This window comes from Erinaceus europaeus, unplaced genomic scaffold, assembly GCF_950295315.1.
Source record: "Erinaceus europaeus unplaced genomic scaffold, mEriEur2.1 scaffold_265, whole genome shotgun sequence".
In the NCBI taxonomy this organism is placed as follows: domain Eukaryota; kingdom Metazoa; phylum Chordata; class Mammalia; order Eulipotyphla; family Erinaceidae; genus Erinaceus; species Erinaceus europaeus.
In genome coordinates, this window is record NW_026647878.1 from 78,426 (window position 1) to 100,683 (window position 22,258).

General features: G+C 50.2%; 1 protein-coding gene across 1 annotated transcript; it reads left to right on the forward strand.

Annotated features, from left to right (window-relative positions):
* Nucleotides 1-141: 141 nt before the first annotated feature.
* Nucleotides 142-22,169, forward strand: BEST1 (bestrophin 1). Its single transcript, XM_060184483.1, has 11 exons — nucleotides 142-280; nucleotides 7,106-7,293; nucleotides 7,658-7,752; nucleotides 8,074-8,307; nucleotides 9,115-9,269; nucleotides 9,571-9,648; nucleotides 11,482-11,634; nucleotides 17,032-17,112; nucleotides 18,252-18,403; nucleotides 20,402-20,968; nucleotides 21,822-22,169. Exons 2-11 carry the CDS (start codon nucleotides 7,142-7,144, stop codon nucleotides 21,838-21,840), a joined length of 1,686 nt encoding a protein of 561 aa, XP_060040466.1. The 5' UTR covers nucleotides 142-280; nucleotides 7,106-7,141; the 3' UTR covers nucleotides 21,841-22,169.
* The last annotated feature ends 89 nt before the right edge of the window (nucleotides 22,170-22,258 follow it).

Sequence of the window (22,258 nt, forward strand, 5' to 3'; positions counted from 1 at the left end):
TGGCCCACCTCAGGGTCCCTGTTCGCTGCCCCTGGCCGAGCCGGCAGCCCTCTGTGATGCTGCTGCTGCTGCCATGGAGATTCCAAGAGAGGGGTTCCCAATGTTCCACCCTGGAACCTGCACCCATCAACCCTCACCCCGAGCTGCTCTGCCTGCCCCAGAGATGGCTCTGTGCTGGGGGACATCTGAACACAGGCTCTGCTGCCCTCAGCCTGTCTTCTGTGCCTCCCTTGTTCCTCAGACCTCCCTTCAGCCCCGACAGGGACCACTACCCTAACAGGTAAGGATCTCCCCCTCAGGGCCTGGCCTCTGCTCAGAGGTGCTGGTGGGTTTGTCATGGTTGTGGGATCTTGGTTGAGGCTGACTATGAACTTCAGTGTCCTCTTTTATTAAAACCACACTAAAGGGAGCTGGGTAGTAACACACTTGGTTACACGCACCCATCACCATGTGCAAGGAAGGACCCAGGTTCAAGTCCTCACTCCACTCCTGCAGGGAGGACACTTCATGAGTGGTGAAGCAAGGCTGCAGGTGTCTCTCTTTCTCTCTCTACCTCCCCCTGCTCTCTCAGTTTCTTTCTTTAAAAAAATATTTGTTATTGGATAGAGACAGAAATTGAGAGGAAACGGGGAGAAAGAGGAGAGACAAAGAGACACCTCCTATAGCACTGCTCCACCACTTGTGAAGCTTTTCTCTCGCAGCTGGGGATGAGGGGCTTGAACCTGGGTCCTTGTGGGCTGTAATGTGTGCACTTAACCAGGTGCACCACCACCTGGTCCCTCCTCTCTCAAGTTCTATCTGTCCTATCTAATAAGAATAGAAAGAAAGAAAAAAAGAAAAAAAAGGAGACAATGGCAGCCATGAGCTTGGATTCATTTAGAAAGGAGGGGGGAGAGAGAGAGAGAGAGAGAGAGAGAGGAGTGCCCATTCTGGACTGCCCCTTGGGAATGTCTCTGTGACTTTTCTTGGCTGGCTCCCTGCCATGTGTAATGTTCTCCTAGCCTTCTCAGCTCACATGAACTCCTAATCGTGCTTCAAGATCTAGCTCAAACAATTCCTTTTCTCTGTCCGTGGCTTCCCTCTGCTCTGTGGGATACCTTGGCCTTGCCGTTCTGTGTCAGGGCTAATGTTTTCCTGGCTTTTATTTGAAGATATATTCTTGATGGGGGCAGAGACCAGATTATTTTCAGTTCCTGGTTTGGAGAAAGAGTACTTTGCAGAACAGAAAGCAAAAAAGATAGTTCCCGAATGGGTCAGTTCCCCCCAGGAGAGGCTTCGACCCCTGCCCAGGGTGTGCCTGCCTTGGGGTGGGGGGGCAGAGGATAGCTGCTTCCCAATGGGGTGTCTCCAGTATCCCCTGGGGCATCTGGGAAGGAAAGCAGGCCTGGGGCAACACTCTGAACAGATCTTGGTGGGACTTCAGGGATACAGCCAAGGGCCTTGCTCTTCAGAGGAGAAGCTGGGAGGACTCCAGTGTCCCAGCTGCTTCTCAGGGCTCTGGAGTTACTGGTCCAGTCAAGGACTGTGCAGAGGGGAACATCTATGACCAGCTGCCCAGACCCAACGCAAAACCCGCTAGCTGGGCACGCCCCCTGCTGGCTGCCACAGGGAAGGCCGCTTTATTTTTCCCTCCCAGAATCCAGGGCAAGTCTCCTCCCAGTGACTTGATCTCAGGCTCAAGTTTCCAGCTTAATTGAAAAAGAAAAAAAAAATTGTGTTTCTAAATCATTGGCTGAACGGAAATTTGCTCTTGATTGAGATGTGTTGACAGAGGAAGAATTAATTCCCTACGGGTAGGGAAATTTCTCCCTAGGACAGGGATTAGCAACCTAGACTGTAGGGCAGACCTCTCGTGGGAGGCTTGCAGAATACGCCCTGATGGGGCTGAGTGGTGGCACATGTTACTACGGCCAACGACCGGGGTTCAAGCCCCTACCTGCAGCAGGGACACTTCATGAGCTGAGCGGTGAAGCAGGTCTGCAGGTATTCAACTTTCTCCCTCTGTCTGCCCCCTGCCCTTCTCAATATCTGTCCTTCCAAATAAATTAGAAGAAAAAGAAAGAAAGAAAGAAAGAAAGAAAGAAAGAGAAAGAAGGGAGGAATAATGGAAAGGAAAGAAAATATGCCTGTGTCTAGAGAGTGGAATCTAGACGGGCGAGGAGCAGAGGTGGAAGTTTCTCAGGAAAAGCTGAGGACAGGCAGGAGAGCCACAAAGTCTGAGCTGGAATGTCTCCAGCCCATTGTTCTCACCTGCTGCAAAGGTCTGAGTTACGGTCCCATTTCACAGCTGAAGACACTGAGGCTCAAGTGGACCTCTCCCTTTCCCCCCTAAGAGTTGAAAGGTGCTTCCCAGCAGTGGGGAAGCAGCAGGTACTCCTGCAAGGTTGTCCCTGACTTCTGAAGAGGACCCCCCCAAAAAAGGGCTGAACTATTGCTTACTGTGATTAAAAGAGAACTCGGTGTGGAATATGTAATAGCCCCCACCTCTCCAGATTCAGAACTATAAAGACAAGTGTGTCACATGCACAAAGTCCTTTAATGTCAGTGCTGCCAACACAAGGTGTGTGTTTGTAGGGGGACTGAGTCCAAGGGTCCAAAGTTGCAAGTCAAGGGTTTGGAAATATGGTCCCAAAGGTGAAGGGGGAGTCTGTGCACCCACAGAGCTTACTAGAAATGTAGATGCTCAGGCTGGGTGTCGGCACACCTGGTAGAATGTGCAGGTTATCATGTATGAGTACCAGGGTTCAAGTCCTGGGTCCCTGCCTGCAGGCAGGAATATTCACAAGCAGGAGAGAGATGTTGCAGCTTTCTGACTTTCATCCTCTCTAACTCCTCATCTCTCTCTATCTCTCTCTGTCTCTATAAGAAAAATAAAAAAGGAAACAACAAAAATGCCACTGGGGATGGTGGTACCATCAAGCAGGCACCGAGTCCCAGGGATAACCCTCATGAAGAAAAAAAAAGGAGAGAGAGAGAAAAATAAATAGATGCTCTCAGCAACTGGAGCTCATAGCGCTTGCATGCTGGACATCTCAGGCTCTATCCCAGGCACCACCACGAGCCAGAGCTGAGCAAATGAGAGAGAGAGAGAGAGAAGGTAGGGGTCATGTGATGGTACATTTGGTAAAGTGCATACATTACATTGCTCAAGGACCCAGGTTCAAGCTCCCAGTCCCCACCTGCAGGAGGGAAGCCTCACTAGTGGTGAAGCAATGCTGCAAATCTCTCTCTCTCTCTTTCTTTCTCTCTCCCTCTCCCTTTCTCTTCCTCTGTGTCTCCCCGTTCCCTCTCATTTTCTCTCCAATACAGATGGGGGGGGGAAGCACAGGCTGAGTGGTGGTGTGCCTGACTGAGCACACACATTACAGTGTTCAAGGACCCAGGCTAAAGTCCCTAGACCCCACCTGCAAGAGGGAAGCCTCACGAGTGGTTAAATAGTGCTGCAAGTCTCTCTTTCTCTCTCCCTTCTTTCTCAATTTCATATATATATATATACACATATATATATGAAAAATTAAGAGAGAAAGAAAGAAAAGATGGAAAAAAGAAAGAAAGAAAGAAAGAAAGAAAGAAAGAAAGAAAGAAAGAAAGGAGGGGAAAAGAAAAAGCAGTAATATGTCCCGATGGCTGATTCAGACTCTGGAGAAGGGCCCCAACCGAGAAGCTGCCTGTTAAGATAACATCCCAGAAAATGGGGGTTGGGGGTGGGCTTAGCGTGCGGAGTGAGGCACTAAGGTATCTGGAGCCAGAGGCAAGGCCATCAGACCCCCGCCCCTGGGCCGCCTGGGCCCGCCCTGCAGGGCGGACTAGGGAGGCTGAACCACCCCGCCCCCCCCGTGCCCCGCCCACTGTTCCAGCGGACCAGTCACAGCCCAAAGAAGCTGTGATGTCACTCACAGCCAATCAGAGACCCTGTCACTCACGATCGCAAAGCCGTTCGGTTGAGGCTTCTCCCGCGATGCGTGAACTCCAGGGACGGGCCTAGAAGCTGCGGTCCAGTGGGCTTTTTCCATCCAGAGCGGCGCAGATAGCTGCTGTCACCCCTGATGAACCCCAGGAACCCTGTCCTCCCCTCTCAGCCTTGGGATTGGGATTGTATGGCCCAGAGAAAATGGCAAGATGAGGGGAGGGGAAAAGGGGAGATAGCAGAATGGTTGTGAAAAGAGACTCTTATGCCTGAGTTTCCAAGGTCCCAGGTTCAGTCCCCTGCACCACCGTAAGACAGCTGAGCAGTGCTCTAGGTTAAAAAAAAAAAGTATCTAAATTAAAAAGAAAATCGTAAGATGGGCGGGGACCCATGGGAGGGGGGTTTGCTCCTAATTCCAGCCCTGGTCTACACCTATGCCTTCCCACCCCTGGAAGGAATTAAGGAGTCCTGGCTACACTGTTCTGGCAGCTGCTTATGGCAGATTAAGAGTGAGGTAAGACAAGGGCTCCTTTGTGGAGGTCTGGGCTTAGGAGTCAAGTGACCGCTCAGATCGCCAGTGTGCTGTGCCTATCCTAAATGTGGGCAGAGGTGCTGGGCACAGGACCCCAGAGAGGTCTGGCTGACCAGGCCTTTTGTGGAGCTCCACCTGTGAGTAGGGGCTGGCAGGCTAGGGTGGGTGACTGTCCTGCCTATCTGTGTGATGACACGGGCAGCTGTGTGCAGGTATAGAGGCACCTGTGGGCATGTGCAAAGCCCGTGAGAGAGGAAGGAGCTGAGTAGGCATGGAGCATGGAGGGACAGGCCAGCCAGTGTGGCTGCATGGGGTGGGAAAGGTGCTGTCACTCAGCACCTCCCGTGAGAATTCAACAAGCACATCCACTCTAAAGATGCAATAGGCAGGCAGTGGTCCAGAAGGTGGCTCAGTGGCATTGGACTCAAAAGCATGAGGTCCCAAGTTTGATCCCTGGCATCACATGTGCCAGGATGATGCTTTGATTCTCTCCCTTTCTCCCCCAACCATGTTATTTATTTACTTTGGATAGAGACAGAGAGAAATTGAGAGGGAAGGGAGAGGTAGAGAGGGAGAGAAAGAGACACCTGCAGTCCTGCTCCACCACTTGTGAAGTTTCACCCCTGCAGGTGGGGATCGGGGGCTTCAACTCAGACCCTTGTACATTGTCACATGTGCTACCACCTGACCTCCTCTCTCATGTAAAATAAATCTTGAAAGAAAAGAAAAGAGGAAGAAAGGGAGAAGATGCAGTGGACAGCAAAGAAGCAGATATCTTGCAAAATAAGGATATGCTGAAAATGTTTGGGGCATTTTTCATTTTGTTGTTCTTTTTTATTTTTTCCCATCTTCCTTCAAAGTAAAATTTCAGGCATAGCAGGGGAAGTGTAGAAAGCTCTAGCAACATGAGGGATGCAAAGTGTTGGCTGTGAGGTGGCTGGGGACATGCTTTCTGAGGAGGTGACCCCCGTGAACTGGAAGCTGAGTGAGGATCCCGTGGGTAGATGGGGCCACCAGGAGTGAACATTATTGAGATTTGTCTGCCATCTGGGCTCTGTTCTCGGCACCTGGGAGAGAGTGGGGGATAAGACTGACCAGGCTGGCCAGTGATTCCCAGATGCTTGAGAGAACTTGGGGAACTAATAAACAAGATGGGCTCAAGCTGAGGGCTGTGTCCAATGTGCAGACATCACTCTTAGCACCTTGTCATGTCTTCCTTTTTTTTTTTTTTTTTTTGCCTCCAGGGTTACTGCTGGGGCTTGGTGCCTGCACTATGAATCCACTGCTCCTGGCGGTCATTTCCCTTCCCCCGCTGTTGTTGCTATTGGACAGGACAGAGAGAAGTTGAGAGAGGAGGGGAAGAATGAGAGAGGGAGAGAAAGATAGATATCTGCATACCTGCTTCACCTCTTGTGAGGTGACCCTCTCTCCTGCAGGTGAGGTGCTGGGGTCTTGAACCGGGATCCTTGTGCTGGTCCTAGCTCGCTGAGCTACGTGTGTTTAACCCGGTGTGTTACTGCTCAGCCCCCTAATCTTCCTTTTATTTAAATAAATTTTATTTATTCATTTTTTTGTACAAACTGAGAGGGAAGGGGGATAGAGAGGAAGAGAGAGACACCTGCAGCCCTGCTTCACCACTCATGGTGCTTTCCTTTTGCAGATGTTGATCAGGAGCTTGAATCTGGGTCCTTGTGCATTATAGCATGTGCTCTTAACCAGGCATTTTTTTCTCTCTCTTCCCCCTCTCTTTAATGCAGCACCTGGGAATGAACTAAGGGTCCTGTGCATGCATGATACTTCCAATAAATACCTTATCTATCTGTCTATTTATTTATTTTACCAGAGCACTGCTCAACTCTGGCTTATGGTGGTGCAGGGTAATGAACCTGGGACTTCAGAACCTCAGGCATGATAGTCTGCTTACATAACCATTATGCTATGTACTTTGCCCCAGCCAGTTATTTAAAAAAAATTTTTAATTTTATTTTCCCTTTTGTTGCCTTTTTTTTTGTAGTTATTTCTGTTGTTGTTGATGTTGTTGTTGTTGGATAGGACAGAGAGAAATGGAGAGAGGAGGGGAAGACAGAGGGGGGAAAGAAAGATAGACACCTGCAGACCTGCTTCACCACCTGTGAAGCAACTCCCCTGCAGGGGGGGAGCTGGGGACTCAAACCGGGATCCTTATGCCGGTCCTTGCACTTTACGCCACGTGCACTTAACCCGCTGTGCTACCTCCCGACTCCTCCCAGCCAGTTATTTTATATTCTAGAGAGGAGAGAAGGAGAGGCAGACAGAGAGAGGGAGAGACACCACAGTGCCAGTGACACCACCATCCATGGACTTCCTTTAGTGTTGTCTGTGGTGCTCCTGCGAATGTCAGAGATCAAATCCAGGGCCTCAGGCATGATCAGGTGTGCGCTCTACCTGCTGACCTATCTCCCAGCCCTGTCATACAGTCCAAGGGCAGAGAAGCATCTGTATCTTCCCTGCCAAGGCAAGCCCACTTCTCTGGTGTTCCTCCTCCCCCCCACCTCCACACACAGGCTCACAGGCCTCCCAGCACTTGGAGGGGACAGCAGGGTCCTGGCTCAGGCGACTCGAGTCCCAGACAAGTTCTGAACAAGGTCCCTGTTCCTTCCTGACTCCCCTCATTGCGCGGCCTCCAGGTCCCAAGCTCACCTGCTGCACCCCCTTGGCTGGCCATGACCATCACCTACTCGAGCCAAGTGTCCAACGCCCGCTTGTGCTCCTTCTCGCGCCTGCTGCTGTGCTGGCGTGGCAGCATCTACAAGCTGCTCTATGGAGAATTCCTCATCTTCCTGGTTTGCTACTACAGCATCCGCTTCATTTATAGGTAAGGCGGCATGGCTGGGGCTGGGGGAGCCTGGGGGCCTCCCACCTCCTGAGGGTCCATGTACAGAGAGAGACATGTAAGGCCTGAGCTCAGCTTCGGGCTGGGAGCTGGCAGTGGGGAGAAGAAAAAGCAGACAGACAGGAGGGTCTCGGGTGTCCCCACCTTCTTCCAGCCCTGGAAGAGGCCTGAGACCCACTTGGGGGTTGCCAGAGGAGAAGCCAGTGAAAGAGGTATGGGTGTGGGTGTGGGTGTGGGTGGGGGAGCACAGAGGCGGCCACACTCCTGCTCTGGACCTTGTGGGACCCAGGGCCAGGCCCAGCCGGCTCCTTTGAGAGCCAACACATGTGCCACTTCCCTCCCCCAGGAACGCCCTTTCCGAGGACCAGCAGTTGATGTTTGAGAAGCTGGCTCTCTATTGCGACAGCTACATCCAGCTCATCCCCATTTCCTTCGTGCTGGGTGAGCTTCCCCCTTCTGGGTGAGGCGGGACAGACTCCAGATAAGGGATCCAGTCCACCAGGCTGGGAGGGAATGTTTCAGAGCCTCTGGGTGAGTCAAGGAACTGGGGGGCCTAGAGCCTGAGGTGCTTGGCTCCAGCCTCCATCTCCTAAAAAGAGAGCTTCAGTGCAGGTGGGGAGAAATCTGGATTTCTGGGGAAATCTGGGGCATCACCACCACCCCCACCCCCGTCCCGCACACGGAGAAGCCAAGGAGCGGCCCTAGCAGGGCTCTGGCCATAGTGTGGGCCCTGGCCTCTCGCCCCCTGCTCCTCCTGCCCAGGCTTTTACGTGACGCTGGTCGTGACCCGCTGGTGGAGCCAGTATGAGAACCTGCCGTGGCCCGACCGCCTCATGAACCTGGTGTCGGGCATCGTGGAGGGCACGGATGAGCAAGGCCGGATGATGCGGCGCACGCTCATGCGCTACGCCAACCTGGGCAACTTGCTTATCTTGCGCAGCATCAGCACCGCGGTCTACAAGCGCTTCCCAAGCTCGCAGCACCTGGTGCAAGCAGGTGCGCGGGGCCGACGCGGGGAGTTGGGCGGTGCCTAGGAGAGATCCAAGCTGGGATTGGATGGGACCGGGAGTGGGCGGGGTAGAGACCTGGGGGCGGAGCCAGAAACTGACATTGAAGGCTACTGGAAGGGGCTGTTTGGAGGAAGTGCGTGGAGCTTTGGGACCTAGCCAGGAACTGGCTGTCCCTCACTCTTGTGTCTCCCTGGCCTTCCCTGAGCCTTAACTGTCCTGGCCTGGCTAGTCACCAGGATGCCTGCCTAGAATGGCACACAGAGCTCAGTAATGATTTATTTATATTTCATATTTTATTTTAATAAGAGAGGGAGAGATGAGAGAGAGAGACACCAGGCGGTGGCGTAGTGGCTAAGCACTCACATTAATGTGCGCAACGACCCAGGTTTAAGTCCCTCGTCCCCACCTGCAGAGGGAAATCTTCATGAGTGGTGAAGCAATGCTGCAGGTGTCTCTCTCTGTCGCTCTCCCTTTCTAGCTCCCCCTCCCCTCTCAGTTGCTTTCTGTGTCTATCCAATAATAAATAAATAAAAATATTGAGAGAGAGAGGAAGGCATCAGAACACTGCCCATCTCTGGTTTCTAATGCTGTTAGACATTGGACCTGGAACTTCAGAGCCTCAGGAAGGTACGTCTTCTGCAGAGCCACTATGCTGATGCTGGTAGGCAGTGCCAGTACTTATCTACTGAAAGGATGGCAGAGGTGTTCTGTGGTGCCTCGGGGTGCAGGGCTGAACCCTGGCCATCACCCCCTTTGGTGGGTTCCCCCACCCACCGCTTCCTTCACCCCTCAGGCTTTATGACTCCTGCTGAACATAAGCACTTGGAGAAACTGAGTTTGCCACACAACACTTTCTGGGTGCCCTGGGTATGGTTTGTCAATCTGTCCATGAAGGCTTGGAATGGAGGGCGAATCCGGGACCCTGTGCTTCTCCAGAGCCTGCTGAATGTGAGCTGCTGAGCAGGGGGGTGGGCAGGAGGGGTGTGCAGGACGATTTCCCCACTGGGGACTGCAGGACTCCACATCCCTGCAAACCCCAGCTTCCCCACACACACCCCTCTCTACAGGGAGCCTCTGAGCTCTTGGCTACAAGAGGCTGAGACACAGAGAAGTTAAGTGAGCTGTCCATGACCACACAGCCAGGGCTGGACCATGAGCTCCAGACTCTGAGACTTGGGGAAGAGCTGAGGGTGAACCTAGGAGTGCAGGTGGTGATCAGAACCCTGCCCCCTCCACTTCCTGCCCCCAGGAGATGAACACCCTGCGATCTCAGTGTGGACACTTGTACGCCTATGACTGGATCAGCATCCCGCTGGTGTACACCCAGGTGAAGGCTGGACCTGTGAGGCTGCCCCTTGGAGAAAGCACGGTTTGAGGACGCAGGAAATGGCCTCTGAGGGGGAGGGCCTCTGCCTGGGTATCAGGTCCAGACTATACAGGTTCTCTTCTCTAGTGCCAAGTGCTAAGAATCTAGGTGCCAGCCTGGTGCAGCCTAGTGGAGGTGGTGATTACCTTTCTTTCTCCTTTCCTCCTTTCTTTCTTTCTTTCCTTCTACTTTCTTCACCCATTTCATTTTTTAAAAAAAATATATATATATATTCTTTTTTTCATGCAGGCTTTTTTATTTTTTTTTAATTATCTTTATTTATTTGATAGAGACAGCCAGAAATCAAGAGGGAAGGGAGTGATAGAAAGAGAGAGAGAGAGATGCCTGCAGTCCTTCTTCGCCACTTGTAATGCTTTCCCCCTGCAGGTGAGAACTGGGGGGCTTGAACCTGGGTCCTTGTGCATTGTAACATGTCCGATCAACCAGGTGTGCCACCATGTGGCCCTGCCCTTTTCATTTTTTTTTAAAGATTTACAGACTAACAAAATAGCTCACTTGGATAGTGCACTGCTTTGCCATGTATATGACCCAGGTTCGAGCCCAGCCCCACTGTACTGAAGGAAGCTTTGGTGCTGTGGTCTCTCTCTCTCTCTCTCTCTCTCTCTCTCTCTCTTCCTCTTATCTTTTAAAATAAATATTTATTAAGACCAGGCGGTGGCACATCTGGTTGACTGTGTATGTCACCATGTTCAAAGATCCTGGTTCAAGCCCTTGATCCCCACCTGCTGTAAGGGGAAACGCAAATAATGAAGCAGTGCTGCAGGTCCACCTCTCATCCCAGCCTCTCATTTGCCCTCAATTTCTCTGTCTCTATCCACAGATAAAATATTTCTTAAAACGCCTTAAAAAACTGATTTATTTACTTGTTCAGGAGAGAGAACCAAGCATTACTCTGGCATGTGCAGTGTCTAGGGACTGAAGCTGGCACGTCACGCTTGTAAGCCCCCTTACAAGCTGCTGGTTACTCCCGTTTTATAATTAAAAGGTAATTTTTTTCTTGTGGTGCTCTGAACCAAGAGTCTCCTAACATGAGGCTTGAACAGTACTGCTGAGCCACTTCCTCCAACAGATGATTTTCATTTATATTTTTAAATTTCATGAGGGGGGCGACGGCAGACAAAGGCACCACTCAGGTCTGATATGTGGAGGTGCTGGGGATCCAACCTGAGGCCTCAGGCAGGCAAGTTCTATGCACTAATGCTGAGGCATTTCCCCCAGTCTTGATTTTTGTTTTATCTTGTTTTTTATTTTATTTATTTAAATTTTTTTTTGCCTCCAGGATTATTGCTGGGGCTCAGTGCCTGCACCATGAATCCACTGCTCCTGGAGGCCATTTTTCCCCCGTTTGTTGCCCTTGTTGTTGTAGCCTTGTTGTGGTTATTATTGTTGTTGTTGATGACATTCGCTGTTGGACAGGACAGAGAGATATGGAGAGAGGAGGGGAAGACAGAGAGGGGGAGAGAAAGATAGACACCTGCAGACCTGCTTCAGCGCTTGTGAAGCGACTCCCCTGCAGGTGGGGAGCTGGGGCTCGAATGGGGATCCTTACGCCGGTCCTTGAGCTTTGTGCCACGTGCGCTTAACCCGCTGTGCTACCGCCTGACCCCCTTGTTTTTTATTTTTATTTTGACCAGAGCCCTTCTCAGCTCTGGCTTATGGTGGTGCTGGGGATTGAACCTGGGACCTTGGAGCCTCAGGTGGGAGAATCTCTTACATCACCATCATGCAGCCCCCACCCAGCCCTTTTCTGCCTCTGCCTTCTGATCCCTCCAGGTGGTGACCGTGGCAGTTTACAGCTTCTTCCTGGCTTGTCTGGTTGGGCGGCAGTTTCTGAACCCAGCCAAGGCCTACCCTGGCCACGAGATGGACCTCTTTGTGCCTGTCTTCACGATCCTGCAGTTCTTCTTCTATGCTGGTTGGCTGAAGGTGAGCTTCCTGGGGCAGGTCACAGCCAGCTGGAAAAAGAGTTTTTTTTATTTTTTATTATTAAGACCTGGAAGTGCAAACAGGAACAGGAAGTGCTTCACCCAAGACTGGGAACTTGGAGGGCAGGAGAGACGCAGGGGGAGTGCAGTGGCCAGAGTATTTGGTGCCCCCTCAAAGAACATTCTCCCAGTGTCTGTCTGGAAGGAGGGCGTGGTGTGGGGTGAGAGAGGGAGCGACAGACCCTGCTGGTGAGGCAGCTTCTCACTGCTCCCAGAGGTTTAGGCTCTCTGCTTAGTAGAACAAAAGCTTTCAAGCCTCCTGTCCTAGCCCCTAACTCTCCAGACCTGCTCTCTTTAACTCAGGGTGTCTGCTCCACAGGGGTGGGGTGAGAGGGTCTCATCCCTGCTTCCAGAGGCTTGCTCAGGCATTCCCTCCCACCACACCCAGTATTTTTCCTAGTAGTTCTGAATAAGTTTCCTTTCCATCTCTTTATCTTTTCTTTCTCCCAACCACTTGCTTTCTCTCTTTTTATTTGGGGAATTAATGGTTTACAATCAAGCAGTAAAATACAATAGTTTGTACATGTGTAATATTTCTCAATTTTCTTTCTTTTTTCTTTTTATTTTTTTAAATATTTATTTAATTTATTTATTTCCTTTTGTTGCCCTTGTTTTATTGTTGTAGTTATTATTGTTGTTGTCATTGTTGGATAGGACATAAATGGAGAGAGGAGGGGAAGACAGAGAGGAGGAGAGAAAGATAGACACCTGCAGACCTGCTTCACCGCCTGTGAAGCGTCTTTCTTTTTTTTTTTTAAATATTTATTTTATTTATTTATTCCCTTTTGTTGCCCTTGTTTTATTGTTGTAGTTATTATTGTTGTTGTCGTTGTTGGATAGGACAGAGAGAAATGGAGAGAGGAGGGGAAGACAGAGAGGAGGAGAGAAAGATAGACACCTGCAGACCTGCTTCACCGCCTGTGAAGTGACTCCCCTGCAGGTGGGGAGCCGGGGTTCGAACTGGGATCCTTATGCTGGTCCTTGTGCTTTGCGCCACCTGCGCTACAGCCCGACTCCCAATTTTCTTTCTTTTTTAAAAAGAATTTATTTATTCACGAGAAAGGTAGGAGGAGAGAAAGAACCAGACATTACTCTGGTATGTGTACTGCCAGGGATTGAACTTGGGACCTCATGGTTGAGAATCCAGTGCTTTATCCACTGCGCCACTCCCAGACCACACATTTCTCAGTTTTCTGCATAACAATTCAACCCCCACTAGGTCCTCCTCTGCCATCATGGTCCAGTACCTGAACCTTGCCCACTACACCAGAGTCTTTTACTTTGGTGCAATACACCAAACCCAGTCCAAGTTCTGCTTTGTGTTTCCTTATTTTTCTACTTCTTTTTAAAGAAATTATTATTAATGACTTAATAGTGGTCATGGTTCTAGGATAAGAGGGGTATAATTCATACAATTCCCACCACCAGAGTGCCATATCCCATCCCCATCTTTATTTGATAGACACAGCCAGAAATTGAGAGGAGGGGGAGACAGAGAGGGAGAGAGACAGAGGGACACCTGCCAACACTGCTTCACCACTTGTGAAGCTTTCCCATGCAAGTGGGTGTTGTTTTCAATGGGCTGGCTTCACGGGCAGGTAACAGATGACCCGGGACTCATGGCTGGGTTGTACACAGTATCTATTTATTCATGCAGGACGCAGCGCAATCTATACCAAGCTAAGCTAAACTAACAATTACAAACAATCTTGTCCTTATAAATATACTAGCCCAGTAGGGTGGGAACAGGATGTGACATACAGAGGATGGAGAGAAAAGTGACTGGTGAAAATCAGGGTATGACAAGGAGAGGGGGCAGAGCAGGCAAGAATTCTACCACTGAACCACCAATGCCCTGGAGGGAGGGTGGTGCTTGTTAACAGAGGTTATGTAAATAGAATACAGTGTTATGTAAATAGAATGCAGGGGGGATTAAACCAAATGAAACAGAAGGGGTTTTTAAAAGCAGAATTAGAAGCATACCAACAATTCCCCCTTTCTTTTTAACTAATGGCCATAGTATCAGGATTGTGGGGTGAACAGAAACCTATATCATACAGGCATTTTCAAAAGAACTGGCATAAGACATGGAAAACAAAATAGGTGAGCAGCAATAACCAGTGTGATGCCAAGGGGAACGTTTCTTGCCTCAAAGGGCAAGGCCTAGCAGGCGAAAGGGCATTTCTTGCCTCTGGGAGCACTTCATGCCTCTGGGGGCATCTCTTGCCTCAAAGGGCATTTCCTGCCTCTGTGGGCATAACCTAATAAGGAGGGAGAGTTTCTGTCTCTGGGGACAGAGCCTGCAGGTGAGGGGACATGGTCTATAAAGTCTCAAGGCAATTGGCTGAAGTTAGTCTTTGAGAAACACAGTGGCATGTACCAGTAAGTCCGATGGAGGTGTCAGTCCAAAGTAGCTGACCACAGAAGAAAATGCCAAGGGATGAAACACTGCATGTCTATCTCGATGGGGAATGTCGGCCACCAGAATCCTGCTTTTCTGTAGAGAGTGATCTTTGGAGTCTGTGAATCTGTTTCTTCAGGTCGTGCCAGGTCACATCATTGGTTTCCGGGGGTGTGTTGTAGTCATTCCATCTTGTAGGCGATGTCAGAGAACAGAGGTCCAAATGGATTTCCAGGAATTCCATTTGAGTAGATGCTTTTTCATGTGAAGACTTGACAGCTGAAATTCACTTACTTGTCAAGCAAAATTTGTAGCAGATTAGAAGTTTACTATAATTGATAACTCCATTATAATTGGAAGTCCTTTCTAGTATGATTTTAAGGTTGTTTAAACAGTTTAAACTCAATAAAATGTGGAAAGGTAAACAGAAGAACCACGGTAGAAGCCTCAGGCATGAGAATAATTAACATAATCATTGCCCTATCTGCCCCGCCCATAACTCATACCGTTTCAGGATTAAACATTTCAGATTTATGCCAAGACGTAAAAAAAGAAATCAAAGGAGGAAAAAACAACTTTTTGGATTATTTCTGGATGTCTCTAGAAATCATGGCTGCGTCTAGCATTTTTTTTTTAAGTCAATGTCAAACAAAAATTCAATCATTCAAATCACTCTCTTATGAAACAGATCTCACTATGTAGCATCAAGAGTGCCCAGAGGGCGTCCTAGTCCAAAAAGCTCCTCGAAATTCCATTTAGGGTGCTTCTGACTGTTCCTGCTGGATTGCTTCAGGCACCCATTTTTAAAAGTGTCTTCCCATCGAAGAAAGAATCCAATCAGGAGAGTAGAACTAACCACGTGTCTCCATTCTTGAGGACTGCCAGGGTACTGGAGAACACTCCTCAAATTAGAGTAGTCCTTCTCCATGGGAAACATGTGAGAAGAAGTCCAGAAAGTCCCAGTGGAAATCCCCATGCATATGTAGCAAAATGTAGTCCTTTTCCTCGGGAAACACGGGAGAGGGAATCCAGAAAGTCCAAGGAGAAATCTCAGTGCATCTCCCAAGCTCTATGATTAGGGTCACAAGAAACCAAAGTTCCCAGTCAGGGAAACAAAGTGTAGCCCAGAGCAAAATGTTCCAGAGACAGAGAAACTGTCTCATAATGAAACAGTAGAGGCTTTGGCAAACCTCTTCATAAGTAGAAGAGAAGACCATAGTGCATAGGTAGGCAAAGTCTTCACTTATCTGGGAGTTGCGCAGGTCCGGCCCCACGTTGTAGGCGCCATATGTTGTTTTCGCCGGGCTGGCTTCACAGGCGGGTAACAGACGACCAGGGACTCATGGTTGAGCTGTAGGCAGTATCTCTTTATTCACAGAACGCAGCATGATCTAAGCCAAGCTAAGCTAAACTAACAATTATAAACAATCTTGTCCTTATAAATATACTAGCCCAGTAGGGTGGGAACAAGATGTGACATACAGAGGGTGGAGAGAAAAGTGACTGGTGAAAATCAGGGTGTGACAAGGAGAGGGGGCGGAGCAGGCAAGAATTCTACCACTGAACCACCAATGCCCTGGAGGGAGGGTGGTGCTTGTTAACAGAGGTTATGTAAATAGAATACAGTGTTATGTAAATAGAATGCAGGGGGGATTAAACCAAATGAAACAGAAGGGGTTTTTAAAAGCAGAATTAGAAGCATACCAACAAGTGGGGGCTGGGGGCATGAACCAATTTTTTCTTTTAAGATTTTATTTATTAACTAGTGAGAAAGATAGGAGGAGAAGAGAAAAAGAACCAGACACACCTCTAATACATTTGCTGGTGGGGATTGAACTCAGGACCTCGTGCTTGAGAGTCCAGTGCTGAACCTTAGCCCAATTAAAAAAAAATTTATATTCTTGGGGCCAGGCAGTGGTGCACCTGGGTAAGCACACACATAGCAGTGTGTAAGGACCCAGGTTCAAACCCCTGGTCCCCACCTGCAGGGGGAAAGCTTCACAAGTGGTGAAGCAGGGCTGCAGGTGTCTCCCTTTCTCTCTCCCCCTCTCAGTTTCTCTCTATATACATCTAATAAATAAATAAAATTTAAAAAAAATTCTAAATCCTATGTGGTCCGGGAAGTGGCACAGTGGCTAAAGCACTAGACTCTCAAGCATGAGGTCCTGAGTTCGATCCCCAGCAGCACATGTGCCAGAGTGAAGGCTGGTTCTTTCTCTCCTCCTATCTTTCTCATGAATAAATAAATTCTTTAAAAAAAAAATCTATATACTCAGGGCGAGACAGATAGAGGAGAGAGATTTGGAGAGACACCAAAACACTGCTGCACCATCCATGAAGCTCCCTGGGTGCTGTCTGGGGTGCCTGCGTGTAACTCCAGAGCTCCAGCCCACCCAGGGCTTCACATGATGTCAGGAGTTCACTCTCCCCACGGGACCACCTCGTGCATGGCTCCTGGACTCTAAATGTAGCTCGTCACCATCACCAGTTTCGGTCAGGGGAACCTCGGAGTTTCAGCGCCCAGAAATTTCCTGCCTGGGTCACCCTTTCTTTCAGCACAGCTTCAGCGCTGATCAGTGCTGTGCTAGAAAAATAATGAACAAGTACAAGTTCAAAGACACAAAAGAGTTTGTTTTTTTTTCTTCCAGAGCTATAGCTGGGGCTTGGTGCCTGCACTAGGAATCCACTGCTCCTGGCAGCCATCTTTTTTTCCATTGCTGTTGGATAGAACATAGAGAAATTGAGAAAGGAGAGGAAGGACAAGGTTCTGGGGTGTCTCGGAGGCTCAGGCTGGGCCCCCGGTTGGACAGGGATGTGTGGGGGTGTCTCAGTCAGCGGCTAGGACAGGCTTGGCATCGGGAAGGTGCAGACGCGGTAGCACCCCAAGGGCCAGGGGTGGGAAGTGAGTTGGACTTTTTGAGCCTCCTCTGTCCCCAGGTGGCAGAGCAACTCATCAACCCCTTTGGAGAGGATGATGATGACTTTGAGACCAACTGGATCGTTGACCGCAGCTTGCAGGTATGGGGGGACGGGGGAGGGGAGGGAGCCTGTCTCACGGGTCCTTCCCCAAACTGGACCCAGTGGGGACCCCATGGCACGAGGAGTCCTCATACTCATTCCAATTCACTCACAGGTTTGTTTATTGTTTCATTTTTTTCCCCTATAGAGCACTGCTCAGCCCTGGCTTATGGTGGTGCTAGGAACTGAACCTGGGACTTCAGAGCCTCAGGCATGAAAGTCTTTTTGCATAACCACTGTCCTATCTCCAAAACTTTATTTATTCATTTTGGATAGAGACAAAGTGAAATTGAGAGGGAGCAGGAAGAGAGAGAGAGAGAGACCTGCAGCACTGTTTCACCAATCATAAAGCTAATCCACCTGCAGGTGGGGACCAGGGGCTTGAACCTGGATCCTTGTACACTGTAATGTGTTTCAACTAGGTGCACCACTGCCTGGTCCCCTGCATTTTTTTTTTTTATTGCCACCAGGGTTATCACTGGGGCAGGTATCTACATGATGAATCCACCACTCCAGGCGGAATTTTTCTATTCCCTCTCAATCCATTTTTTCTTTTTTTCAAATTACATATATATATATATATATATATATATTATATATATATATATATATATATATAATATATATATATATATTACCAGAGCACTGTTCGGCTCTAGTTTATGGTGGTGTGGGGGTTTGAACCTGGGACTTTGGAGCCTCAGGCATGAGAGTCTGTTTGCATAACCATTATGCTATGTACCCTCCACTCTATCCATATTTTTCTATCCTCCCTTTTTTTCTTTTTATTTGATAAGATGAAAAAATTGAGAGGGAGAGGAGATAGAGCGAGAGAGAAAGAGACACCTGCAGCACTGCTTCACAGCTCACGAAGCTTCCCCCCCTGCAGGTGGGGGCTCGGGACTTGAGCCTGGGTCTTTGCACTTGGTAATGCGTGCACTCAGCCAGGCCTGCCACCACCCAGCCCCTCTCCCCAACCATTGAGGCTGTATGTCCATGGGCACTGGTTTCTCCATGCTCACATAGAGAGGCTGAGGCCCAGAGAGAGGGAAGGGACCCCTCTATGTCATCTGACAAGTTCCTGGTGCAGCTTGAGCTGACCCTTCTGCCCCCACCCCCAACCCCACCCACGGCTCCAGGTGTCCATGATGGCTGTGGATGAGATGCACCGCGATCTGCCCCCAATGGAGCGGGACTTGTACTGGAATGAGACAGAGCCACAGCCCCCCTACACAGCTGCTTCTGCCCAATCTCGACGACCCTCCTACTTGGGCTCCACTTTCAACATCAGGTGGGCAGTGCCAGGGGGCCACCGGAGCTGGTAGAAAACCCCCGTGTAGGGGAGGGACTACCTGAGGACTTAGAACAGGATGACTTAACACATACAGAGTGCTGGATCTTAGGCCATACTAGATAGGTACCTACTATGTGCTGGGCACCTAGCTCTTTGTGTACGTCATCAATTTTTCTCCTAATAGCGGGCTCGTGCGTGTGTGTGTGTGTGTGTGTGTATCTGGGGCCTCCTGCACACTTTCTTTATATATATATATATATATATTTATTTATTTATTATTTATTCCCTTTTTTTTGCCCTTGTTTTGTTGTTGTAGTCATGATTGATGTCGTTGTTGTTGGATAGGACAGAGAGAAATGGAGAGAGGAGGGGAAGACAGAGAGGGGGAGAGAAAGATAGACAGACACCTGCAGACCTGCTTCACCGCTTGTGAAGCGACTCCCCTGCAGGTAGGGAGCCGGGGGCTCAAACTGGGATCCTTAGGCCGGTCCTTGCGCTTTGCGCCATGTGCACTTAACTCGCTGTGCTACCGCCCGACTCCCTCCTGCACATTTTCATTTGAGAGACAGAGACTGGGACAGAGACAGAGGATGGGAGGGGGCCTTTCCTCCAGTGCTGCTACAGCACTCCAGTGGGGTGCCAGGGCTCAGACCTGAGCCGCACATGTGACAAAGCACGTCTTATCTGGTGAACTCTCACTCTGGCCCCAACCCTGTTTTATTTCATTTTTCCCCACGTCCAGTTCTCAGATTCCTAGGCACACAGCTTCAGAAAGGTTAGCTAGTCGCCCAGTCCAAGGTCGCACACACTCATGCACGCACGGCCAGGTGAGTCCGGCTGTGCCTCCACTCCCTCACCCCTTCCTTGTGCCACTGGAGGATGCCTAAGGCTGTGACAGCACTCAGACGCCCCCTGTCCAGACACCCCATCCAGCTTCCAGAGTTAGAAACAGACACCTAGAGAGAAGGGAGTGACTTGGTGAGGCAGTAGGGGGCCAGGATGTGAGGCTCCCAACTCTGGTTCAGAACTTGGGTTTTCTGGTCAGTCAGGGCATGTGGGTGGGGTATAGGATGGGGGTCCCTGGGGTGAGGGGTAGGCAGGCATGGTCCCTCAGGAGGCCGGGTTGTCACAGGTGTGCCTGCAGCATGAGGGGGTCTCATAGTGAAGCTGTGGAGCCAGGCAGTGGTATACCTGGTAGACTGCGCATGTTAACATGTGCAAGGACCTGTGTTCAAGTCCCTGGTCTCCATCTGCAGGGGAGGGGGAAGCTTCACAAGCAGAGAAGCAGTGCTGCAGGCATCTCTTCCCTCTCTGTCTCCCCCTTCCCTCTCAATTTCTCTCTGTCCTGTCAAATAAAAGGAAAAAAAAATAAAGGTGGGCGGAGGGTAGGTAGCGTAATGGTTATGCAAACAGACACTCATATCTGAGGCTCTGAAGTCCCAGGTTCAATCCCCCGCACCACCGTAAGCCAGAGCTGACAGTGTTCTGGTAAAAAAATAAATAATTAATTAAAGGAAAAAGGAAGACCACTGGGATAGCTAGGTGGTGGTACAAGGACTCAGGTTCAAGACCCTAGGCCCCACCCGCAGGAAGGAAGCTTCGTGAGTGGTGAAGCAGGGCTGCAGGTGTCTCTCTCCTGATCTCCTCCATCCCTTTCAATTTCTGTCTCTATCGTAAGTGAATAAATGAAAAATAAATGGTGGATTCATCGTGCAGGCACTAAGCCCCAGTAAGAACTCTGGTGGCAATTGAAAGAAAATAAAGGAAACTGGGAGTGATGAAGAGGAGGCTCTTAAATGCCGGGCTGAGGAGTCTGGATGTTCACGTGGGCAGGAATAGTGGGGTGAGTGGGGCCCTGAGACAACGCCGTGAGGCAGCCTGTGTGGCTTTGCCTTTGCGCCTGAAGGAGGGGAGAATAGGGGTAAGAGAGAAACTGGGGTTCCACCTCCTCCCCCAACTGCACCCTGAGCCCCCCCACCCCCGCCTTGTCCCCAGTCTACATAAGAAGGAGATGGAGGTGCTGTCGGAACCAGAAGAAGAGGAGTCTCACCCTGGCGTCCTTGGCCGCTTTCTGGGGCTGTACTCCCCCGACCACCAGCCCCCCAGGACAAATTCCAACACCAAGCTGCTGTGGCCCAGGAAAGATGCCCCCCAGGAGGGCGAGCCCAAGGCTGGCCAGAGTGATAGGGACCAGGAAGACACTAAGAGCTTCAAGTCCTCCAGCCAGTACGGGCAGCCTGGCTACCATAGCGCCCCCCAGGCCCCCCAGAGCCATAAGCCCATGGTCTTCCCACCTGAAGAGCCAGCGCACACGAGTGTTCACAGGGTGTCCAGCATCGACGGTGCCCTCAGGGACCAGCCCCAGCCGCCCATGGCTTCTGGGGCCAGGGAGACCTTTGAGTTGCTGCCTCAGGGTGCCGAGGCCTCTGCAAGGAGGAAGACTGTGGAGTTCAACCTGAAGGACACGTCGGAGGCCCCCCTGTTCCAGCTCAGAGAATCACATTTGCAACAGCTGCCCATCCTCGGAGAGCCTGGAGATGCCTATTGGGCCTTGGAAAACAGGTTTGTTTCCCCACCCACCCCAGGATCATTGTGGAGCCCCTACCCGCTCCACTAATTCTGAGCCTACCATCCTGTGTCCTGTGGCCCCATCTATGCCAAGGCATGCTGGACTTATGCCTGGCACTGGCTTCGGGTACACACTTAGCCACCTCAGCAGGGGCCCTAGGGAAGTGTTGGGGACTTCTAAGTGTACCATTACCCAGAATCCTCTGGGACATGGTTGGAGAAAGATGAGATCATATTGGAGATGCTGGGAGCACTGCCAGGCCAGAGCAGATGCTATCCTATCACTGGAGCCTTTTCACGAAGGGCAGAGGTGGGGCCTGGGTTGTAGCCCAGGAACTCAACTCACTGACTGGGTTTAACTGGGGGGAATACATATACCCCCTGTGCCCACTCAGCGGTCCTGGAAGCTAGATGATGATGAGGGCTACCAGGACCTCAGGTTTCCCAGTATTTGGGGGGATCTCACCAAGACAGAAACATGCTCTTTAGGCTTCCCTGGGGCCAGTCCCAAACTGTCAGAACCACCAGATGTTTCCCCTTTTTTCCAGATTCTCACCCTACCCATAGCCCAGCCTGTCTTGCGTGAGAAGTGTTTGTGGGGGAAGTTTAACTTCCTGTTTTAGAATATCAGCTGCTTTTGTGGGCAGGATAGAGGATTGTGATTTAATGCTCTGCAAGGGCTTTCTTCTCGCTTGAGCTGCTAACAAAGACGTCAGTGTAACTAGCAAAGACGCAGAACGCTACTTGCTGGCTAATATTTCTGATGTCCCAACCTTTGCCCTCTTGCTGCCAGTTTTTGTAGTGACATCAGTGTCTCCTGTTGTAAACGGTGTCAATTTCTCAACAGGGACGGAGCCCCTTCCTAGCCGGCCGCCCAAGGACGCTTCACGGGCCTGGTTCTACCTGTGTGTATACCAGCGGGTCACTGATCCAATCACAGCCATGGAGCTCCCACACTGAGAAGAACATGTTGCTGCGGCAGCCTGAGTTAATGGGTGCCGGCTGTCTCAGGACTGTTGACATCTTTTCAGTGCCCTTTGCACATAGATAACGAAAGCTGGACATAAACCACTGGAAATGTGCCATTTCAATAATGAATTCGGAATAAAATCTTTCAGTCCTGTCTGGACTCAACACCCCCCAGTCTTGGTATCACCCCAAACTATAGAGTTAATAAATATACTTCTTCCTAGGTTGTGCTGAGTAGTGATTGAAGGGTGGCATATTTCAGAGATGAGATGGCCCGGATGGTTTTCTAGCTTTGCCCAGGAATGCAGGGATGGC